An 18996-nucleotide genomic window follows, 5' to 3' on the forward strand; every position below is an offset into this window, starting at 1 on the left:
TGCCAGATCACAAGCTGGGGAATGATCACCATCGTCCCCAAATAGGTCTAAGTCAATGTCGGTGGATTAAACCCACTCGAGAGAAGGGAATTCCTCGGGTAGGAAAAATCCAGGTCAACCGAACAAAGTCAGGATGGTTTAGAAATGAATTCAAAGATGGATTGAATCCTGAAAGTGACAGGAAAAAAATCGTTGTTTCTAAATGTAGCTGTTCAAATATTTCATAAAACAAGAAACTGAAGAATGTTCACAAAAGTAATAATAATAAACCCATACTCTAAAAAAATCTAACATGGGATGCTATACGTGAACTACTGAGGTGGCATGTGAAATAAACCACAAATACACAAAAACAATATAGTGAGCATGGTGCCTTAGAACAGGTAGTTTCGATGGAAAACACATCTAGCTGAATTACAGATGATGTCCATCTTCATCAGGACGTAGCATTCCTGTATAAACTTTCTTGAAAATTCATCTGTGTCTTGGATTTACCATAATCTCAGACCCTTTTGGGGTGGGCCCAGGAGCCTGGCAAAAGAGTCCAGGAAGTAGCGATCCGGCCACACCGAAACAAATCTCAAATAAATTAGATCATTGATCAAGTCCAGATCTATCATTCAAGTACCATCAATAGGTGATTCCTTTATCTGTGGTACGGCCTCAAGTTCATAGACAGTTCGGGATTTCAGTGGGTTCCCCAGAAGGGTGAACCTCCAAGTATCATTCAAGGATAGACAGAGTCTGCGCACTTGTGATCTTTAGGCTGAACACAACGGGCCACAGCCAAGATTGAAAATAGTTTAGCTGCAATGTGCTTCTCTGGCTTTGTTTCTCCCGCCCCTCTCTTATTTCACTTCACATAAAGAGGTATAAAATATTCAAGATTTTCAAAAGCTCAGTTATTGTAGCAGGTCCGGGCTGGTGTAACGTAGAGGGGGGGCACTGAAGGCAATGTTGAGGGTAGAAGAAGCAGTTCCAAGTAAAAGATGTTAAATTGGGGTCACCCCTTGCCCCCCTTCCTAGTGCAACAGCCACAGGCTTTAAATGAAGCAATACTAACCGGTTCCCTTTGAGGATATGGAAACCACTGCATCGAAATGACTCCAAACAAGCATGCCTTCAGGACAGGGATTCTTACCCAGTCATAGATGTTGATGTCCACTTCTCTCTCCAGCAGAAGAACCACAATATCTGTGAATCCCCCTGAACTAGCAAGAGAAACTGCACTCTCCCGCTCCATGGCCAGGGCATGGGGGTCGGCACCCTGAAAACAAAAAGCGCAATTAAAACCATTAAACCGAGGGTTGCCTAACACAGCACAGTCGGTCAGAACACAATCAGTTTTCTCTCCGGCTTTCATTAGAGTTTCATAACAGAGGAGTTATGATTCACCTTTGCAAGAGAACCCCATGCCAAACATGAACCATTCGCCAGGGACATTAATGCATCATAATGTCTGAGGTAGTAGAGAGGTATGGTCCTCTCTGTCAAATTGCCTTTGACAGAGAGGACCATTTACTCTGGATACATTGCAGGAACTGCCATCATTGGTGTAAAGAAAAACGGAGAGTTGAAAAGCAAACACAAGGCTACTATAATTCGTAATCATATATTAATTGGGATACTCAGAACAGAAAACGCCAGGGGCCCTACCTTCATATCCCAGTACTGTTCATATGGGCAGATATTGCCATCTCATGCTAGCTATAGGCTTGCATGCTTAATACATCCTCACACGTCCAGGTGTCATGGTCATACTTCAAAGACAAAAATAAGCGCACCCAAGAGCTGCCATCTTATGCAAGATATAAAACACATTTGCAAGGTACAGCCTTACATGCCCAGTGCCTCAAACGCCTCAGCACTAACTTCTTAAGTCAGAGTTACACTCATCAAATAAGGCACGAAGAGAAAAGGACGATGATATGATATGGCATTTATAACGTGCCTGTACACAAAAGTTTCTAGGCGCCACAAGACAAGAGAGGGAAGACATGACAAACGATCCTGCTAGGCCTTGTGTCATTTGGATTGTGCAAGTGCAACAATGGAAGTGCATGGAGGTATTGGGGGCTGGGGGAGGAGGGAGTGCAAGGAAAAGGGAAGGGACTTACGGTCAGGACAGCAAGCTCTGCGCAAGTGCAGCCAGGGCAGCGTGGCTCTGGATAAGGGCAAGGAGGCAGGGGGCTGTAGAGGTTACAGTTACAGCCCCTAAGTGTGCGGTGGGCCTGGAGGCAGTGCATTGAAGACTGGTCATGGAAGAGCCTGGTATCCGTGGAGACTGAGGGTACCAAGCAACCAGCCGGCGCAGCAGACAGGTAAGTTAGCAAGGGAGCGAGAGAGAGAAGGCAGAGGATAAAAGGAAGCTCTTGAGCTGCTTCCGGAACTTCAGGTGGTCCGGTTTAAGTCTGAGGGGCAGGGAGGTTATTCCAGAGGGAGGCTACCCACCACTCTCTGCCTGGAGAAGCATCTGACACTCAGAGTTGGAGGCAGCTGAGCGAAGGGCTCTAGAAGGAAGGTATTTCGGAAGAGAGAATTGGATGTAGTGTAGGCCTCGGCCCCAGAAAGTGGATGATGCAGAGGGTCTTTAACTTGATCCTTGCAGCCCCGGGAGCCAGGTGAGAGATTTCAGAGCTGGAGAGAGAAGGTCCCTGGGCTTGAGGCCACGGTCAAGTCGTGCAGTCCTGTTCTGGATTAGTTGCAGAGGGCGAAGAGAAGAGGTAGGAAGATTGCGAAAGAGGCTGTTGCAGCAGTCCAGCCTGGAGAGAACCAGGGCTCTGGAGACCATGAGCTTCTGGGGAAAGTGAGAAAAGGTAGAATACCTCTGCGCATGTGCAGCTCTAAGTGGGCCTTCCTGGCATGGTCCGTGATGTGAGGAGAGAAGGAGAGAGTAGAGTTTAAGATGACACCAGGTTTTTTGCCTCACTGGAGGGCAAAGGTAGAGGGCCAAGGAAGGGCTGCCAGAGCGAGAGAGTGAAAGCGGGATCCGGGGTCTCAATGAGAAGGATCTCCATCTGACTGGCATTAAGGCAGATCGTTGGAGGTGCACCAATCCTGAATCACGGATAGACAATCAGGAATGAGTGAGGGAGGAGAGGTGGCTGCGGGAAGCCTAAAAGAGAGCCGAGTTTCATCCACATAACACTGAAAGTTAGAAGAGAAGGTGGAGACCAAGTGGGTCAAAGGGGCCAGATAGACATTGAATAGCCAGGTTGAGAGGATAGAGCCCTGGTGAACACCACATGTGGAGAGAGAGAGAGGTGGAGTCAAGAAAAGAGCAAAGTTGGACTTGGGAGGGCCTGTCCAGGAGGAAGGAGGAAGGGTGTCAGCCATGCCAGGGCCTGACCCGTGATGCCCAGGTTCTCACTGAATAAATCGATCAGGGTGGCGGGATTGACCGTGTAGAAAGCAGAGGAAAGGTCAAGAAGGATGAGGACAGAGGGAGAGCGGAGTCAAGATTAGAGAGATCTTCACGGGTGTTCAGAAGAGCAGTTTCTATGCCTCTGGCTGCTCTGAAGCCATACTGATGGTCAACGGAAAAGGTCAGCTTTTCCAGGAGTTAGGACAGAAAAGGAGTGATAGCGATCGGCCGATAGGATCGGTAGGATTGGCAGAAGGCTTTTTTAGGAGGTGGTGCACAAGGGAATGCTTGAGGAGGGGAAAAATCCAGTAGCGAAAGTGTGATTGCAGAGATCGGCCAAGGCTGGAGCTAGTGTGGCAATGTAGTCCTTGATGGTTCTAGATCAGACTTGTCTAGAAACATCAGGTGTTGTCGGAGACTAGAAGGACGACAGGGAGAGGAGGTCAAAAGGGGGTTTGAGAGAGGTAGAAGAACAAGTTATTTACTCCTGGTAAGTAACTTGTTACTTATAAGATACATAAAATACAAACAAAAAAAACGTCCTTTCGACTGGATGTTCTTCCCATGTATTCCTCATCTTTTGATATATCCATATCCAGCTTTAGCTGCCTCCGAAAAGAATATCAGCAGGAAGCGCTGCACGTCAATTCGATGTCCCTCAAGGGCCTCCGTTACGATGTCGACGTCCCCACTAGTACATATAGAGCGCACAACCACCGTTGGCTTCAGTTCCATTCCCTCAATACTTTATGGTGTTACCTTGCGTAAGACAGTGTTGTGCCTTGAAAGAACATACAGTGAAAGGTTGGGAGGGGCGAGGAATATGTGGGAGGAACAACCAGTCGAAAGAACGTTACCAGGGATAAGTAACATGTTCAAATGGATTGTGCCCTCCCACGTATTCCTCATCTTTTGACAGATCCCAAAGCAGTATTTATTTTTGAGGCGGGAGTAAGAATGTTGGAGTTCCTTATGGGTTTGTATGAATATAATGCAACACTGCCTTTCCAAATTTTCCTTCCTGGCCTGAGGAAGAGTCCAGACAATAATGCTTTGTAAAAGTATGAACGGAGGACCATGTGGCCGCCGCACACATCTTGAATTGGGACCCTCCTCTGTAAAACAGGTGATGTAACCATGCCCCTGTTCGAATGAGCCCTCAGAAGGATCTTTTCCAGCTGTTCTTTAGAACTCAGAAATGCCTAAAATAATCCACCTTGATAAGGTTTGTTTTGTCACTGCCATCCCCAACTCATGGCCTGTATAACGAACAAACAGTTCATCATCCTGTCACAATATCGACATTCTAGAAATATAAAAACTAAGTGCACGCCTAGGGTCAAGCCTGTGCAATCTCTTCCCCCTTCTTTCCAGGATGAGGAGGTGGATAAAAAGAAGGTAGTACCATTGTTAGATGAAAAGTATTGTCCTTGCACCAACTGCATAACTTGTTACAACAGCAGGGGTACAAGGATGCTGTTGCTGGCCAAAAGCAAAATCTCCATTGCGTCATCTGGAGGTCCCGATCCTTATATCTCAACCTCTCAGAAACCATACGTCAAAGTCTTTGGCGCCTGTGGCGACAAGGACTTAGAGACCGACGTGTAGTCTTTCGGCACAGATGGCATCGAGCACTTTGTCTTCGAAGGATTCTTTTCTGTGGTGCCTTTTTTTCGACTGCCGTGAGCCACTGTGTGATCGGGACCTTTTAGCTTTTTTACGACGAGGAGAGTAGTCTCTCGACTCGTTGCAGGATCGGTTTTCCGACAGGGTTGTCTAAGGGGATTTATGAGACCTACCTGCAGCTAACTTTCCTCTACACTCCTTCAGGGCTTTCGCTGTCATTGATAGGCAGGACCCACACTCCGATGTTAAATGAATGCATCCTAAGCACCGCAGACACCCCTGATGGGGGTCTGTAAGGGACATTTTTGCCCCATGGATTTTTTTTAACCCTGATTGTGGAGTCGATGCTGCCAACAACGATGCCATTCATATTAAATAGGAAAGGTTTCTTGTCAAGGAACCAAAGCACGCCGATCTTCTGAAATGATAGCTCTCGCGGAACAATTGAACTGAAGCCAACGGTCGATACACGTGCTATATACCATCCATGTCGACACCAAGATGGAGGCTCTCAAGGCATATTGAATCGACAGGCATCAACCGCTGCGCCCCCCACCGAAATTGTTTTCCGAAGCAGCTGAAGCTGTATAAGATGAGCAGTACGTGGGAGGACAATTAATTTGAAACTTAAGAAGTAGATGAGGGCGGGAGGGAAGCTGCAACCAGGGAGGAGCATGGACAAACAGAATGAAAGAGAAAATGGGCTTCCATCATTCCCTTTAACAGGATTGGCTTTGCACATGACCCTCTGTGCAAGTATGCAGTAAAACTGCAACACGTTTCAGGATGTTACTGTGCATAGTGCAGATGTAATCCCAGATGTAAAATCTTACAGAGCAATATGGTGCCTAAAGTGGCTGTTAAAAAGTAACAGTGTAGTGTAAGGCAGGTATGGTATCCGAGTAAGACCGACACAAGCGATCACAGTTCAAGGGTGTTTATTGAACTTTATCACGGGTTTGAAAAACGCTCATCTAAACTAAGATGGGAGCAAGCTACGACCATCAAAAAATAATAATACAATCCTAGTGCAGTCTAGTCAAATAAAAAGGGCCTACACTAAAAATAAACTATTGCCAATCCTTACCGCTATGCTCCAAAATAGTGTAGGATAATGTTCACAAAAGAAAGAAGTGTTCACAAAATTATAAGTCAGGATGTTAGGCCGTGGGGCTCCCTTCCCCACGTTTTTAGCACAGGACTAGGCGGGTCACTGAAGCACAGCACACCCCTGAGCTTCTTTGGCACGAGGTCAGTTTCTTTCTCCAACATCAGGGTCTTCTGTGCCCAAGTCCCTTTTGCACAAGGTCTCTTGCCTCGGAGGATCTGTTGTACCAAAATCACAAAGAAAAGTTCCTTTCTCAATATTCACGTCGGGCGATTTACTCTGGCTCCCCATCAGCCAGGCTCTGATCCTTTCACCATTAGCCTCCCTCAGTCGGGTTCAGACCATTTTCAATTTTTCGGCATCCCTCAGTCGGGTTCACATTTGGCACAACAATCTTCTCGGGTGCGTTACTCGATCCCCCTCGTCCAGGCTCAGACCCCTTTTCTACAATTAGACCAATTTCAGTTTACAGACAATCGAAGAATTTCGAATGTGCACAGGATTCAACGTAACACGCTGCAGGACCACTTCAACTTTACAGTTCAATTATTCTTCCCCGCTCAGAATGGAGGGGGGCACCCAACAGAGACCTTCGAGTGAGCACCCACGTGGCTCCGGACCACTCTGTATCTTGTACCCATCTTGGTTTCACAAAGTTCAATTGTATAAAAGTTCTTTCATCATACAATGTTGCCGCTTGCTACCTGGAGCATAACAGTCCGGTCTGCTATTAGTTTCTCCAAATCACTGGTTGTGCTGAACTTGTTGGCGTTACTTTGCTGTCGGAGTCAAGGATAGTACCACTGCAGCAATCGCTTATCCCTGCATTGGCTATCAATGCAGGAGGCCCCCGTGTACCTTTGACACCCGATACACTATTCTTCAGCTGCAATTCCCGGTCTTCTGTTTCTTTTCCTTGAGGCTCCTTGAAAGTCGCGGTTAGTTGAAAAGGACAAGGGTAATTCCCTCCTTGTCATCCTCTCTGATCTCACCGCCTTGCTCCTCGGTTTAAACTGCCATTTCGGAATTGCTGCTTTCTCTGACATTTTGTCTTGCTTTGAGTGTGCTTTTGTGCTCCGCCTTTTATCCATGTGGAGAAGTGTAATGGGAGTCAGGTGTGTGTAGTTATCAGTAATTGCCTAACTCTGCCTGACCCTTGTGTTGGGACATGTCAGGTGTACGGCTCTGGTGTTAGTCTGTTGTCGCTCATGGTGAACCGCCCGTGAGAAAGTGTTTGTGTCGGAAAAGTGGGGGAAAAGTGGGGTTCGAGTTTCTAGATATCCTACCTGGTAAGATGGGGGAAAGGTGCCATACAGAAGAGGATACTGCGTCTCACCCTTTGGTGTCCCACTTCCACTCCCCCAATACCACCCCCATCCAGGTGATCCTCCCGCACTGGTCCAACCACAGGAAATGGATCCAATAGTGTTGGCCGTGTCCTGGCCACCTGGATGACAGATCCCCGGGGACTAGCGTGCCAGACATCTTCAGGGTTCTCACACTAGGCACAGGGGACACTAACAGCAAAGTAGGACTTGTCTCCCATGAAACTGAACCCGGGAACGGGTCCTTTAAGACGAGGTAACTGTATCTGAGATGAATGGGGATGCAGGTCTTACTCATACATCAATAATCAGACTCAGGAAGTTTGGCAAAAGTCAAAGCAGTTTGAACAACAAGTCTTTAAAACAGGGAGTACAACTGACATCAACGGACGCTGCACCGAATTCTCTCAACACATTTCATAAAAACAGTGCTTTTATACAAAATATTCGTCATACATGACCTCATACTATGTAGCAAATAGGAAAACCTACTAGGGGATGTGGTTGGTCAACGGGGAACATCTACATATACTTTCTATGTAGTACAGGAACGTGATTGGTCTCTACGGTCAGGTGGACGATTAAGCCCATCCCAAATGCAAGTCATCTTCCTTGTCAGTCTAATACACAACATACTATTGGCTTCTCAAACTATAGGACTACTTCATAGGTGGCCCTCTACAATTGGTTGGCACGCTTGTACCCTTCTGGAATATTCCACTTGCTAGCAGCATGCAGGCTGGTACCCCAGGTGCTGAGAGGGGTGTGGGTCAGCCTGGTCAAGCCTCCCCACCCAATTAGCTCAACATCCATAATCCCTCCTGCGGTCTACCATTTAATTAACTACTTTGAACTTGGTTATGCCTGAGAATAAAATGGAGTGTGGCAGGGCCTCATCTTCTGGTCTTGGTGTAGCTTGCCCAACGTTTATTTTCATCTGACCATGTGACTGCAGACCACGTTTTTGAGCTCTTTGTTGTATTTTAATACTATTAAATTAATAAATCTTGGCACCCTCAGTGACTTCCGTTCCACATCAAACAGGAGCTCAGCTTGCTTCTCACGTTATTGTATCTTCTGGAGTACATGGCCAGGCTCTCAGCGGCCCCAACTCTTGACACTTGGCCAGGCCAGCCTTTCTCGAATCATCCTTCGCTGTCAGCTGTCTTTATTCTGCTGTGCCATACTTCCAGCCTTTTCATTCACGGGGTCCAAGTTTGCTAAAGTGCATTGTGGAAGATTCAGATTCTATACATTCCTATATATATACTTTGGCGTATGGCCGCAATCTATTCACAACGTAGCCGCCCTTATGATTACTTTGTCTACTTGCGTTACTGCGGCTGCACAATTGTAAAATGGTTTTGCATTTTCTTCAGTGCTTCTCCACACGTGAAATCTTCATTTCACTCCCAAAATGTTGCTTACTTTACTAGTTCCTCATCAGCTTCTATAAGGTCTATATTCTTACTTCATTTGCATCTCTTCTGGGTGCGTCACCTCTACTTTACGTGACGTCTCCACTCTCATTCGTTTTCACACTTCTTCCGGAATATCCTTCAGACGATCGTCATTACTTCGCGGATACATATAGGGTTTTCTCAATGGATACCTTTTTTCAAGGACTTTTTGCGGTGTAGCCATCCTCACTGGTATTGCGCATGTCGCAATTTCCGGTTGCCAACATATAGGCAGAATAGGGGCAGAACTTCCGGTAGAGGTACTTGGCTCCTCTTCTACAAAACATATTGCTCTGTTTTTTGAAGTCAAATATTTCCTGCGTTTACTGAAATTGATGGCTACTCCAAGGAGGACTGATTAAGGTGTCCATGCAAACCTAACTCCCTGCCCATATTAAGTTAGGTAAATGGGGGTTTTACCATTTAAAAACAGTAAATATGTACGGTGGGGAACTAGATCACTGCTAAGCAGTAGAGTTTGTGAATTTCCTTTTAAGTAGTTTCTAGAAACAATAAGAAATATCACAGATTGTGAAAGGATGGAAGGCCATCATGGAAAAGAAATCAAGAAATGTATCCTATGATTGTATGAAAGAAGGTAAACTGACTTTTTACTATATAAGAAAGTATGAATCAAATCATAGCTAAAAAGTGGGGGTTTGTTACTTATTTCTGGGTAGTCACTGTAGATGAACATAAAATACTAGCAAAAGGAGGCCGCCAGGGGGGCGCAGGCAAGATGGAGGCCTGAACGCAACGCTCCAGCACTTGTCCAGATAAGTGCAGAGTAATGGCAGAGTCCTAGACCCGGGAACCACGTTCCAGTGTTCCTCGAGCACAGGAGGTGTAGAGGCATAGTTGGGCCAAATGTGAGGCAGCCACGGGCCGTGGACACAGAACGGAGCACCGAAAGGCGATGCCGGCCCCCCCCCCCCACAGGCACGAAGTGTGCTAGCGCGGCCTCAACCAGCTTCGCCAGTCAAATCGGGAGCCGCATCTGAGGAGGACGCAGGGGTTTAAAACCCAGAGCGCCTCACACACAAGATGAGCCTTCAAGAGGCACTGCAGGCACGGTGCCACAGCAGTGGTGTCAAGAGCAGCAAAGCCGCAGCGAGGAGGAAACAGAGCCTATGCACCAGAACAAACGAAGAGCAAGCCACAAGCGGCTAGTGGGGGGGTAGCGATCTCCCTGGAGGTAGGTCCTGGGGATCGAGAGGCAGCCGGCAACAGCCCCTCCGAAAGTAAGCAGCAGAGGAGATTCAGAGGCAGTCACACTGACAGTGACATATAGTGGCGTGGGGGGCCCTCGTGAAGGGCCCTGAGTGGAGGGAATAGCTACAGCAGGGAAGCCTCAAAGTGGCATTAAAGGGGAGCCGAAGGTCGCACAAGGTGAGCAAGCCACAACAGTACAGTTGAGGACAGCCCTCTCCCTGGGGGCCATGAGGTAGGGCCTGGGGCTAGAGAGGCAGCCTCCAGCAGGCCCTGCATAGAGGTTGTCAGAGGAGCACCAGGAGCAGCCACGCCGGAAGTGGCATATAGTGGAGTAGGGTGACCACAAAGAAGGGCCACAGGCTGAGGGAAAAGCGGCAGGCTCGGAGGAGTGCAGAAACCAGCTGGGGGCACAGACAGGCATGACAGGTGGCCAGAAGTAACCTGGGGGTAAACACAGCCCAACCCCCGAGGAGGAGCACAAGGGACCAGAGACTTGGACAGTGAATTGGGGTGACACACCTGAAAGAGGTGACACGAAGTGCGGAAGGGCAAAAGCCCACCACATGAGTGCATGGTTAAGGAGATTCAAGTGGCAAGGAGATGAGAGGCACGAAGAGGAAGGTGGTCCCGGGGGGAGAGTGATAGCAGAGGGTACTCAATGTAGAGGCCGGGCCAGGTAGATGAGTTGGAAAGCAGCGCTCTCGCAATTCCAATATCTCGACAAGGGAGACATGGCGACGACAAAGGCAGAGGGCGGATCCTACCCATGTTCCAAGGAAATTGCCACTATAAAAAGTGACATTCAGATGATTCTGGAGGAAATCTGCGGAATGCGCACAGACATTAGGGTGAAAGTGGCAGATCTGTCAGCGAAGGTGATCACACTGGAAGAGTGGATAGAAGGTATGGACGCGAACTAGCCCTCCTCGGGCGTGCAGGAGTCACAGATAGAAGTCGGACTCTAAGTGGACGATATCAAAAATAGAGAGAGGCGCAATAACTTTTGCTTCTTTGGGTTGAAAGAAAAGGAAGCGGAATCGATGGCCGGACTTAAAAGAAAAATCCAGGAAATTATAGAAATGGTCCTAGGAACTAAGGAGGGTGAACGAGTGGCTCTAGATCGGGTACACCGAGCGAGAGGTGGCACCAACAGACCCCGCTCGGTGCTGGCAAAGCTTCCATACTATCAGGACAAGGCTGAAGTCCTGGAAAAAGCGAGGCAAATAGGGACCATCAACTACGAAGACTCAAAAGTAGCAATATTTCAGGACCTCTCTGCACAGACCCTTATGAGATGCAAAAAGTGTGACCGCCTCACAAGTTGGCTTCACGAGAAAGGGGTCAGATACAGATGGGGGTACCCTTTTGCACTCATATTGGAGCTGGAAGGGGAAAGACCACCTTGTCCTAGAAGAAGACATCAAAATGGCCACAGAGGAGTTAACAGGACCCCCACAGGTCCATGAGGGGGAAGAAGGGGGTGAGGATCCATCTAAGATGCGAGAACTCAGAGGCCCAAAGATGAAAAATGGAAGGCGTAAAACACAAGGGGTTAGGAAATTCCAGAAGCTCAGCACCCTATCACCCAGAAAAGAAGTAACCAGGGGGAGGGGCAAGGCAACGAGAGGGAAGTTATTAGTCTCATGGGGGTCTTTAGCCCCATGCTAAGAACCCAGTTGTTTTAGTTCTTTTTGAGGTTCCGAGGGAAGATGTGAGGGGGGGGAACAAGGGGGGATTTAAAGTTACAAAACTTTGAGAGGGGGGTGGGGGGGGAGTATTTTGGCAGTTGCTGTGTGACGGTTCAGGTTTCAGGAGGAGGAGGGCACAGAGGCGTCACAAACTGGTACCCAGGGGAGAAGAGAGAGTGGGAAGGGGGGGCGGATAAGGCTGTGATAAGACTAATCTGGGAAGGAGGGTTGTACTATGCTACAACTCTACACGCTGAGGGAGTAGTGGAGAATGACAATGTGGATGGGACAGGGGCAGTTACCTTGGTGGTTCAGCCGGTAAGCCAAGAAGTTCAGAAACGGGTGGCTGGACGCCTCTAGCAGAAAGGGGGGGGAAGCGAGAGGGGGTGGGAGAAGGTGAGGTGAGGCAGAAGGGTGGCAGGGGGGAAGTAGGGCACAGGAAAGAAAGCCCACCGACATGGTTGAGGGGCAGACCGAGAGGGGCGAGGGAGGAGGGCTCCATGCAGGGCCATATCACAACCAAACGGGGGGAAAGGTTTGACCAAGATCAGGGGTGGAGGGAGGTTACAAAGAAGGGATAATGGTTAATTGGATGGTGGCAATGCTAAACGTGAATGGACTGAACTCCCCCAAACAAAAGATCGCTCACAGTAAAATAATCCTCAAATCTAAAATAGCAGTATTGTTCCTACAAGAAACACTATAGACAAGGGATGGAGCGAGCTCTAAAAAGGGGTAGAGGTAGGGCAGACATATTGGGCCTCGCACAAGACAATCAAAAAGGAAGGAGTGGGGCTAGTCCTGTCGCGAGCCATACAATTTTGTGAGGTGCAGGTGAGGAGAGGGTTGGGAGGTAGGTTTGTGGCAGTAAAAGGGCGAGGGGAGGGTTGGTTGATAACCTTAGAGTCTGTCTACACACAAACTGTGCACCAGATGGCCTTCCTCGGAAAGGCACTCTCAATGCTTGAAGAATGGGGGAGGCATGTTGATGGTAGGGTGGGACTTTAATTTGACAGCTGACCCAGCGGTGGACTGGTGATCGGCGAAGGGCGACAAGGTCAAGGTGAAAGGAAGGGACCACAGAGCATTTTTCAAACTGCTGCAGGAGCACTTTTGGGTTGATGTATGGAGGTCCAGATTCCCACAGGCGGCAGGATACATTTTCTGTTCACCCCCACACAACACATACTCTAGAATTGATCTCCTACTGGTCCAAAAGGAGCAGGAGGTCATGGTATCATCACCAAGGGTAGAGGCAGTGACATGGTCAGACCACGAGATGGTCACAACGGATTGGTGGATAGAGGAGGGAAGGCAGGGACAGCCGCATTGGCGATGCAATGATGGTCTCCTCCGGAACCCAGTATTAAGGGACTTCCTGCACACAGAGATCACTCAATATTTCGGTTTGGGAGGCAGCTAAAGCGATGGTGAGAGGCCTTCTTATAGCGGCAGGGGCCCGTGAAAAGTGGGAAAGAGCTGAGAGAGAGGCGGGTGCGGGAGGAACTGAGGGATATGAGGATATGGTTAACAAGACCAGGTGTGGAAAGAGGGATTACATGAAATGTGGGATAAGAGACCAGAACTACACTCCCTCTTGATAGGGCAAATAGTGAAGATGATTTGTTACACTAAACAAAGGTACTACTAAAGGGGAGACTGAGTAGGGACTCTGCTGGTAAATCGGGTCAGGGAATGTAGGGATGCAGGAGGGTCCACCAGTTGAGGGGTGATGACGGGGAGATGGTCAGACCCAGAGAAATATCCTGAGCTTTTTGCGGGCTACTATGAAATATTGTACTCGCAACCATCAAAATTAGAGAAGAGGGAGGTTAAGGAGTACCCGGGCAAACTCCCCTTTCCACAGCAGACAAAAGAAGAGACAACTATGCTGGAAATGGATATAACAAGGGAGGAGGTGAAGAGGGCAATAGGCCAGCTGACAGCAGTGAAGGCACCTGGGGAAGACCGATACACAGCAGGCTTCTACAAGCAGTTCCATGAAATCTTTGCAGGGCCCAAATCCTTGCAAAGGTCTTCAACTCCATAAGACAAGCAGAGGATACGCCCCCTTCTTTTTGGAAAGCACTCATAACAGTGATGCCCAAGCAAGGGTAAGGACACGACGAACTGTGCCTCATATCGGCTCATATCCCTGCTCAACGTAGATGCAAAGGTTTTCACTAGAATCTTGGCTTCCTGTTTGGAGATGCAACTGCCCCGCCTGATACATCCAGACCAGACAGGATTCATTCAAAGCTGGCAGGGCTCCGACAACCTAAGGAAAACCCTACACATCCTGAACGACCCCAAGACACAAAAGGGGCCTTGGTCCTCTTCCTGGACTCCGAAAAGGCATTTGACCAGGTCAACTGGTCCTTTATGAAAGGGGTTCTTTCGGAGATAGGCATGGGAAATCGGTGGATGGGGTGGATCAGGGCCCTGTACCACACCCCTAGAGCAAGAGTGGTGGTTAATGGGGACATATCTAGGACAATAAGGCTGCACAGAGGAACTAGGCAGGGATGCCCACCATCACCTTTACTATGCACATTAGTCATGGAGCCATGGGTAATAGGTTCGAGAGGTTGCAGGGACATAGGGGTACACATAGGTGGACAGAAATATAAAGCAAGTCTTTTTGCGGACGACAAATTGTTATATCTCAAAAACCCACGGTCCTCAGTGCCAACCCTTTTACAGGGCCTGGAAGAGTACGGGAAACTATTGTGGTTCCGGGTAAATGTTACCAAGTAGGTGGCATTCCTAGCGGGAAACTGGAGTCAGGAGGACAGTAACTGGATTGGGAAATGGGAACTTAAGATGGGACAGTAGGGCTTTCGATACTTTGGGATCGAAAACACGAGAGAGGCCACGAATTTATTCGGGAAGAACTACCTCCCACTATGGAATAAAATAACGGAGGACATGCAGCACTGGGGACGGATTGGTCCCTCATGAATGGCACGGCTAAACTGTATTAAAATGAGAGTCCTCCCCAAGCTGCGGTTTCTCTTGCAGATGCTCCCCACGATGGTCCCAACGAACTTCCTAGTCACAATACAGAAAGCCCTCTTGGGGTTTTTATGGGTAGGAGCAAAACCTCTGATAGCATATAGGGTGCTAGTACTAACAAAGGAGGAAGGGGGAGTGGGATTCCCAGATCTGGGTGCATATTACAGGGTGGCCCAATTGTGGATTATGGTAGACCATCTAGAGCCAGAAACAAAGAAGCAATGGGTCCACATGGACAATGCAATCTTGCAGCCGGTAACAATGGGTGAGTGGATGTGGGTTCCGCAGAAAGATTCCTAGGCGAGTGCTCTAGCACCCCATACTGGAAGTGTTCTGGTCAATCTGGAGGGAGTGGAGCGCTACCCGATGGTTGTCTTTGACACAAGGGCAAAGTACTCACTAGGCATCCTAGGGACAAATGAGCAAAACTGTATACACAAAGGGGTAGTCCCCAGAATGAACCATTCATATTTTGAACTTTAAACAATGGTCGGCCTCTATTCTGGCCCGGCCACTACTTACAATTCTGATCAAATCTATAAGTCAACACACCTCTAGACATTGAGTAAAATCTTTTTAATTTTATTAAATTTGATTTAAAGTGAAGGCTCAATAGTCACTTCACATAAAAGACATACATTGTGCATTTTGAATTAATTCATCTGTGATTGAAATGTATGACATCCCATAATATAATTACAGTAAGATCTCATAACATCATATAATAAAAAACATCTCAAATGTGTCATTTCAAATGATTCGGAGCCAAAACCAATGAATTGTATCCTGACAACAGGATACACATTACCTAAGCACCTATACTCAACAAATTCGGTGCAAATTCAAACAATCATAACTCAGTGTTGAAAAGTCCCCAGACATAATTTGCTAAAAGAGACTAGATCAAACTCTTGAAAATACCAAGGATAAGTGCCAATAAAGACAAATTCTTGTGTGTCTGTGGACCAGTCACAGGGAAAGGTAGTCTTAATCCTGATCTGTCCCTGTCCTAACTTGACATTACCACAGACATCTTTAACACAACCTCATGGTTCCCACCAATCTGATCTGAACACACATCCCAGGTCAACGTGGAAAATGACTAAATAAAACTTGTTTACTTAGAGAACCCTAAAGACAGCCACAAGGGCAAAGTACTCATTAGGCATCCTAGGGACAACTGAGCAAAACTGTATACACAAAGGGGTAGTCCCCAGAATGAACCATTCATATTTTGAACTTTAAACAATGGTCAGCCTCTATTCTGGCCCAGCCACTACTTACAATTCTGATCGAATCTATAAGTCAACACACCTCTAGACATTGAGTAAAATAATGTTTATTTTATTAACATGGCCCTCCCCCCTCAGTTGTATCTGGGCACCACCCGTACGGAACCTTATCATAGACCCTCCAGGGTTACAAATGTTGTATGAAACAGGGCTCTCAAGGCCGGGACAGATGTGGGAGGGAGGGGAATATATGCCATTAGCCCGACTGAAGGAATGCCTGGGGATGAAGGGCCTCTTGATCTTTTGATTCCTACAGCTAATGTTCCCTCTAAGCCAAGTGCATGTGCGCTTGCCAGTTTCCTTCTGGGTGCCGCTCAGAATTTTAGAAAAGCACACAGACAAATCACACCAATTCACAAAGATTGAATAAAGCATAAGTAACAGCAGTTACCTACTATTTGCTTTCTCATAAAATAAAGCTAAAGTGTACTAACTAGTCTTTATTCTGGTCTAGCCTATTTTCATTGCCCTACTATGCAAGCAGGACCTTAAAAATCCAAAAAACAGAACACACATACAAGAGGTTAAAAACGAATATGAAAAAGTGGCTTCACAAACAGAAGATATGGCTAAGATATGCCTGCAAACATTAACCAAATAAGCTTCCCTCCCCGCTCGCGACTCCTATACTTGACTCTACCACACTTACACCTTATGACTCTAGTCCGCCCCAGGCCACATTCAGATACTACCAGACAACCATGACTATGCCTACATTGGCTCTGCAAAAGGTTACGGTTTGTTATAATATGAATGGCGTTATTAAGCACAAGAATTTCTATTACTCATGGTGCCTTAGCAAAAGCGTCACCCAGACTATGTAACCCAGCTGTCAGCTCAAATATCGGATACTGACTGCAAGCAAGCAGGCTACTTGGATGTGTAGCCTCATCCCATGCTTCCTATTCTTTGTACACATGTCACACAAGCACTTTGTAATGCCCCCTTGCAAGTTAATGCATTATAAAACTAAAATATGAATTTGCCCTCTAAAGATTTTGACTAGGCAAATGCCATGTTCAGCGTCTCCTACTTTAGCATTGTGAACATGGCCCTATAAGTGGAGAGCAACACTGCAACATCATTTATTTGACCTGCAAGGAATGATGGGTATGGACTATGCCTGGCATTATGTGTATATAGTATTAGGGCAATTGATATTCATATAACTAGAATGCTTTTTACACAATCTGCATACTTTTCAAGTTTTCAAAATTCCATGCGGCATAGACCTTAACATATCTGATAATTCACTGGTAAACAAAACAGTTTCACTGTGCGCTTGTATAATCCTACCCGACAATTTAAAGGGGAGGTATGTTGCAAACAATCTTGTATTCACTTCATAATAATTGTGCATATGTAGATTCATGACATTTTCTTAAACTGCAAATAATTTCATGGTGAGGCTTTAAATATGTTTTGCTTGTAAAGTACTGTGGGTATGCAGCTATCACAGTTAGTTTTTTACTACTACAATCCATTTATTACAGAACCCAGTCTATTATTATTGGAGGCTAGAACATGAGCTGGGGAGGGGTATGGGTGCCAGGGCAAAGGAGAACACTCCGTTGTGAAGAACAAATCAGCAACTTTCAAAAACCAAATCAGATGTTTTGGCAGTACAGTACAGTGAAGGAAATGTGTTTGTTTGGTAAAGGATAGGACACTCGTAACAGTCTTGGAAACTGCACCTTCTGTTTTTTCCATTCTCAGCTGCGGAGGGCTTTCCAATATACTCATGCGTTTGCTTTTATTGCCTTTAGCATCCTCATGCATCTTGTTCAAATGATATCCGTGAATTTCAGAAGATGGGTCCCTAGTTAAAGAAGAAGGCACTCAATCTGGTGTACCTTTGAGCATTGTTACTATTGACTTTAAAGACAAATATATGTGATGTTTTTCAATGGGCTCCTGAAGAAACCTCAGGAAGGCTCTTGTTTAATTTTTTCTAGGTCGGTTGTGAAGAAACGCGGGCAAAACTAGAAGCTGCATTATGTGCCCTGTCATTTCACTTCCTATGTCAGGGTTACAAGCAGGGCTCTGATACGATTTTACTCCATACTTAGAATCAAATGACTTTTCAGGGAGTAAGAAAATAATTAGCTTTGACAGTAGGGATATTTCATGCTGAATAAATATGTTCTTTCCCCTTAAAATTCTTCTCGACATCGGGCAGTAATATAAGAGCTCCTACTTATGCCACTGCTCTGCTTTTCACCAATTTCAAAAAATATCAGTGGAATCTTGTGGATAGAAGCTGGGGGAAGGCTCCTATATGTTCATGGTTTCCCATTTTTGTTGGGCACATTTTCCTGTTTTTAGAGAGTAAAAATCAATGGCTTGTTTTGAGTAAATATTGTCACAACTCACAGGAAAACGTAATGTGGATAGTAAGCAGAGACCCTGGAATTCTGATCATTTTCTGTGGTGCAGTTATTCTGATGCAATTATCGTCCTTACACAAATAGAGGCATGTTATCCTGGTCCTTGAATTACTTCTTAAAAGTGGCACATTACCTTCTATTGGCATGCTTTCATTCACATTCCTTTTAGCTGCCAGTATTCCATTTTCTATCTGAATTATTTGACAACCACATCAATGGAACAATGATTATTTTTTTTTAAAAAAACATATTTCAAAGACATTAAACACTTTCTGCGTCGTCTTCGAGCAGAGTCCACAATCCACAAACTAATAGCCACAGCTAAACCTATTGTTTATCCCGAGTATACAAAGCTTTTTTGGTGCATACACATTGGTTTCTCTGCACTGGAGTACTTTGGGTAGGTACTTTAAGTCTTGAACTGATGAGCTCTGCTTATAAAATCACCTATAAAATATTTTGTAGCCTATATATGTTTCAGAACATTGTTACAAGATGCACCTTTTACACGGATTTGTA

At 46.4% G+C, this 18996-nt stretch overlaps 1 protein-coding gene across 2 annotated transcripts in view; it reads right to left on the reverse strand.

Annotated features, from left to right (window-relative positions):
• RFXANK (regulatory factor X associated ankyrin containing protein) overlaps positions 1-18996 on the reverse strand; it is a 276320-nt gene that overhangs the window by 146560 nt on the left and 110764 nt on the right. For both annotated transcript variants that reach the window (XM_069649120.1, XM_069649121.1), the window contains exon 7: positions 1142-1267. In XM_069649120.1, the coding sequence (XP_069505221.1) occupies positions 1142-1267 (126 nt within the window). The remainder of the gene's footprint in view (positions 1-1141; positions 1268-18996) is intronic.

The sequence above is a fragment of the Ambystoma mexicanum genome, chromosome 1p (genome assembly GCF_040938575.1).
Source record: "Ambystoma mexicanum isolate Mex_15411 chromosome 1p, UKY_AmexF1_1, whole genome shotgun sequence".
NCBI lineage: Eukaryota > Metazoa > Chordata > Amphibia > Caudata > Ambystomatidae > Ambystoma > Ambystoma mexicanum.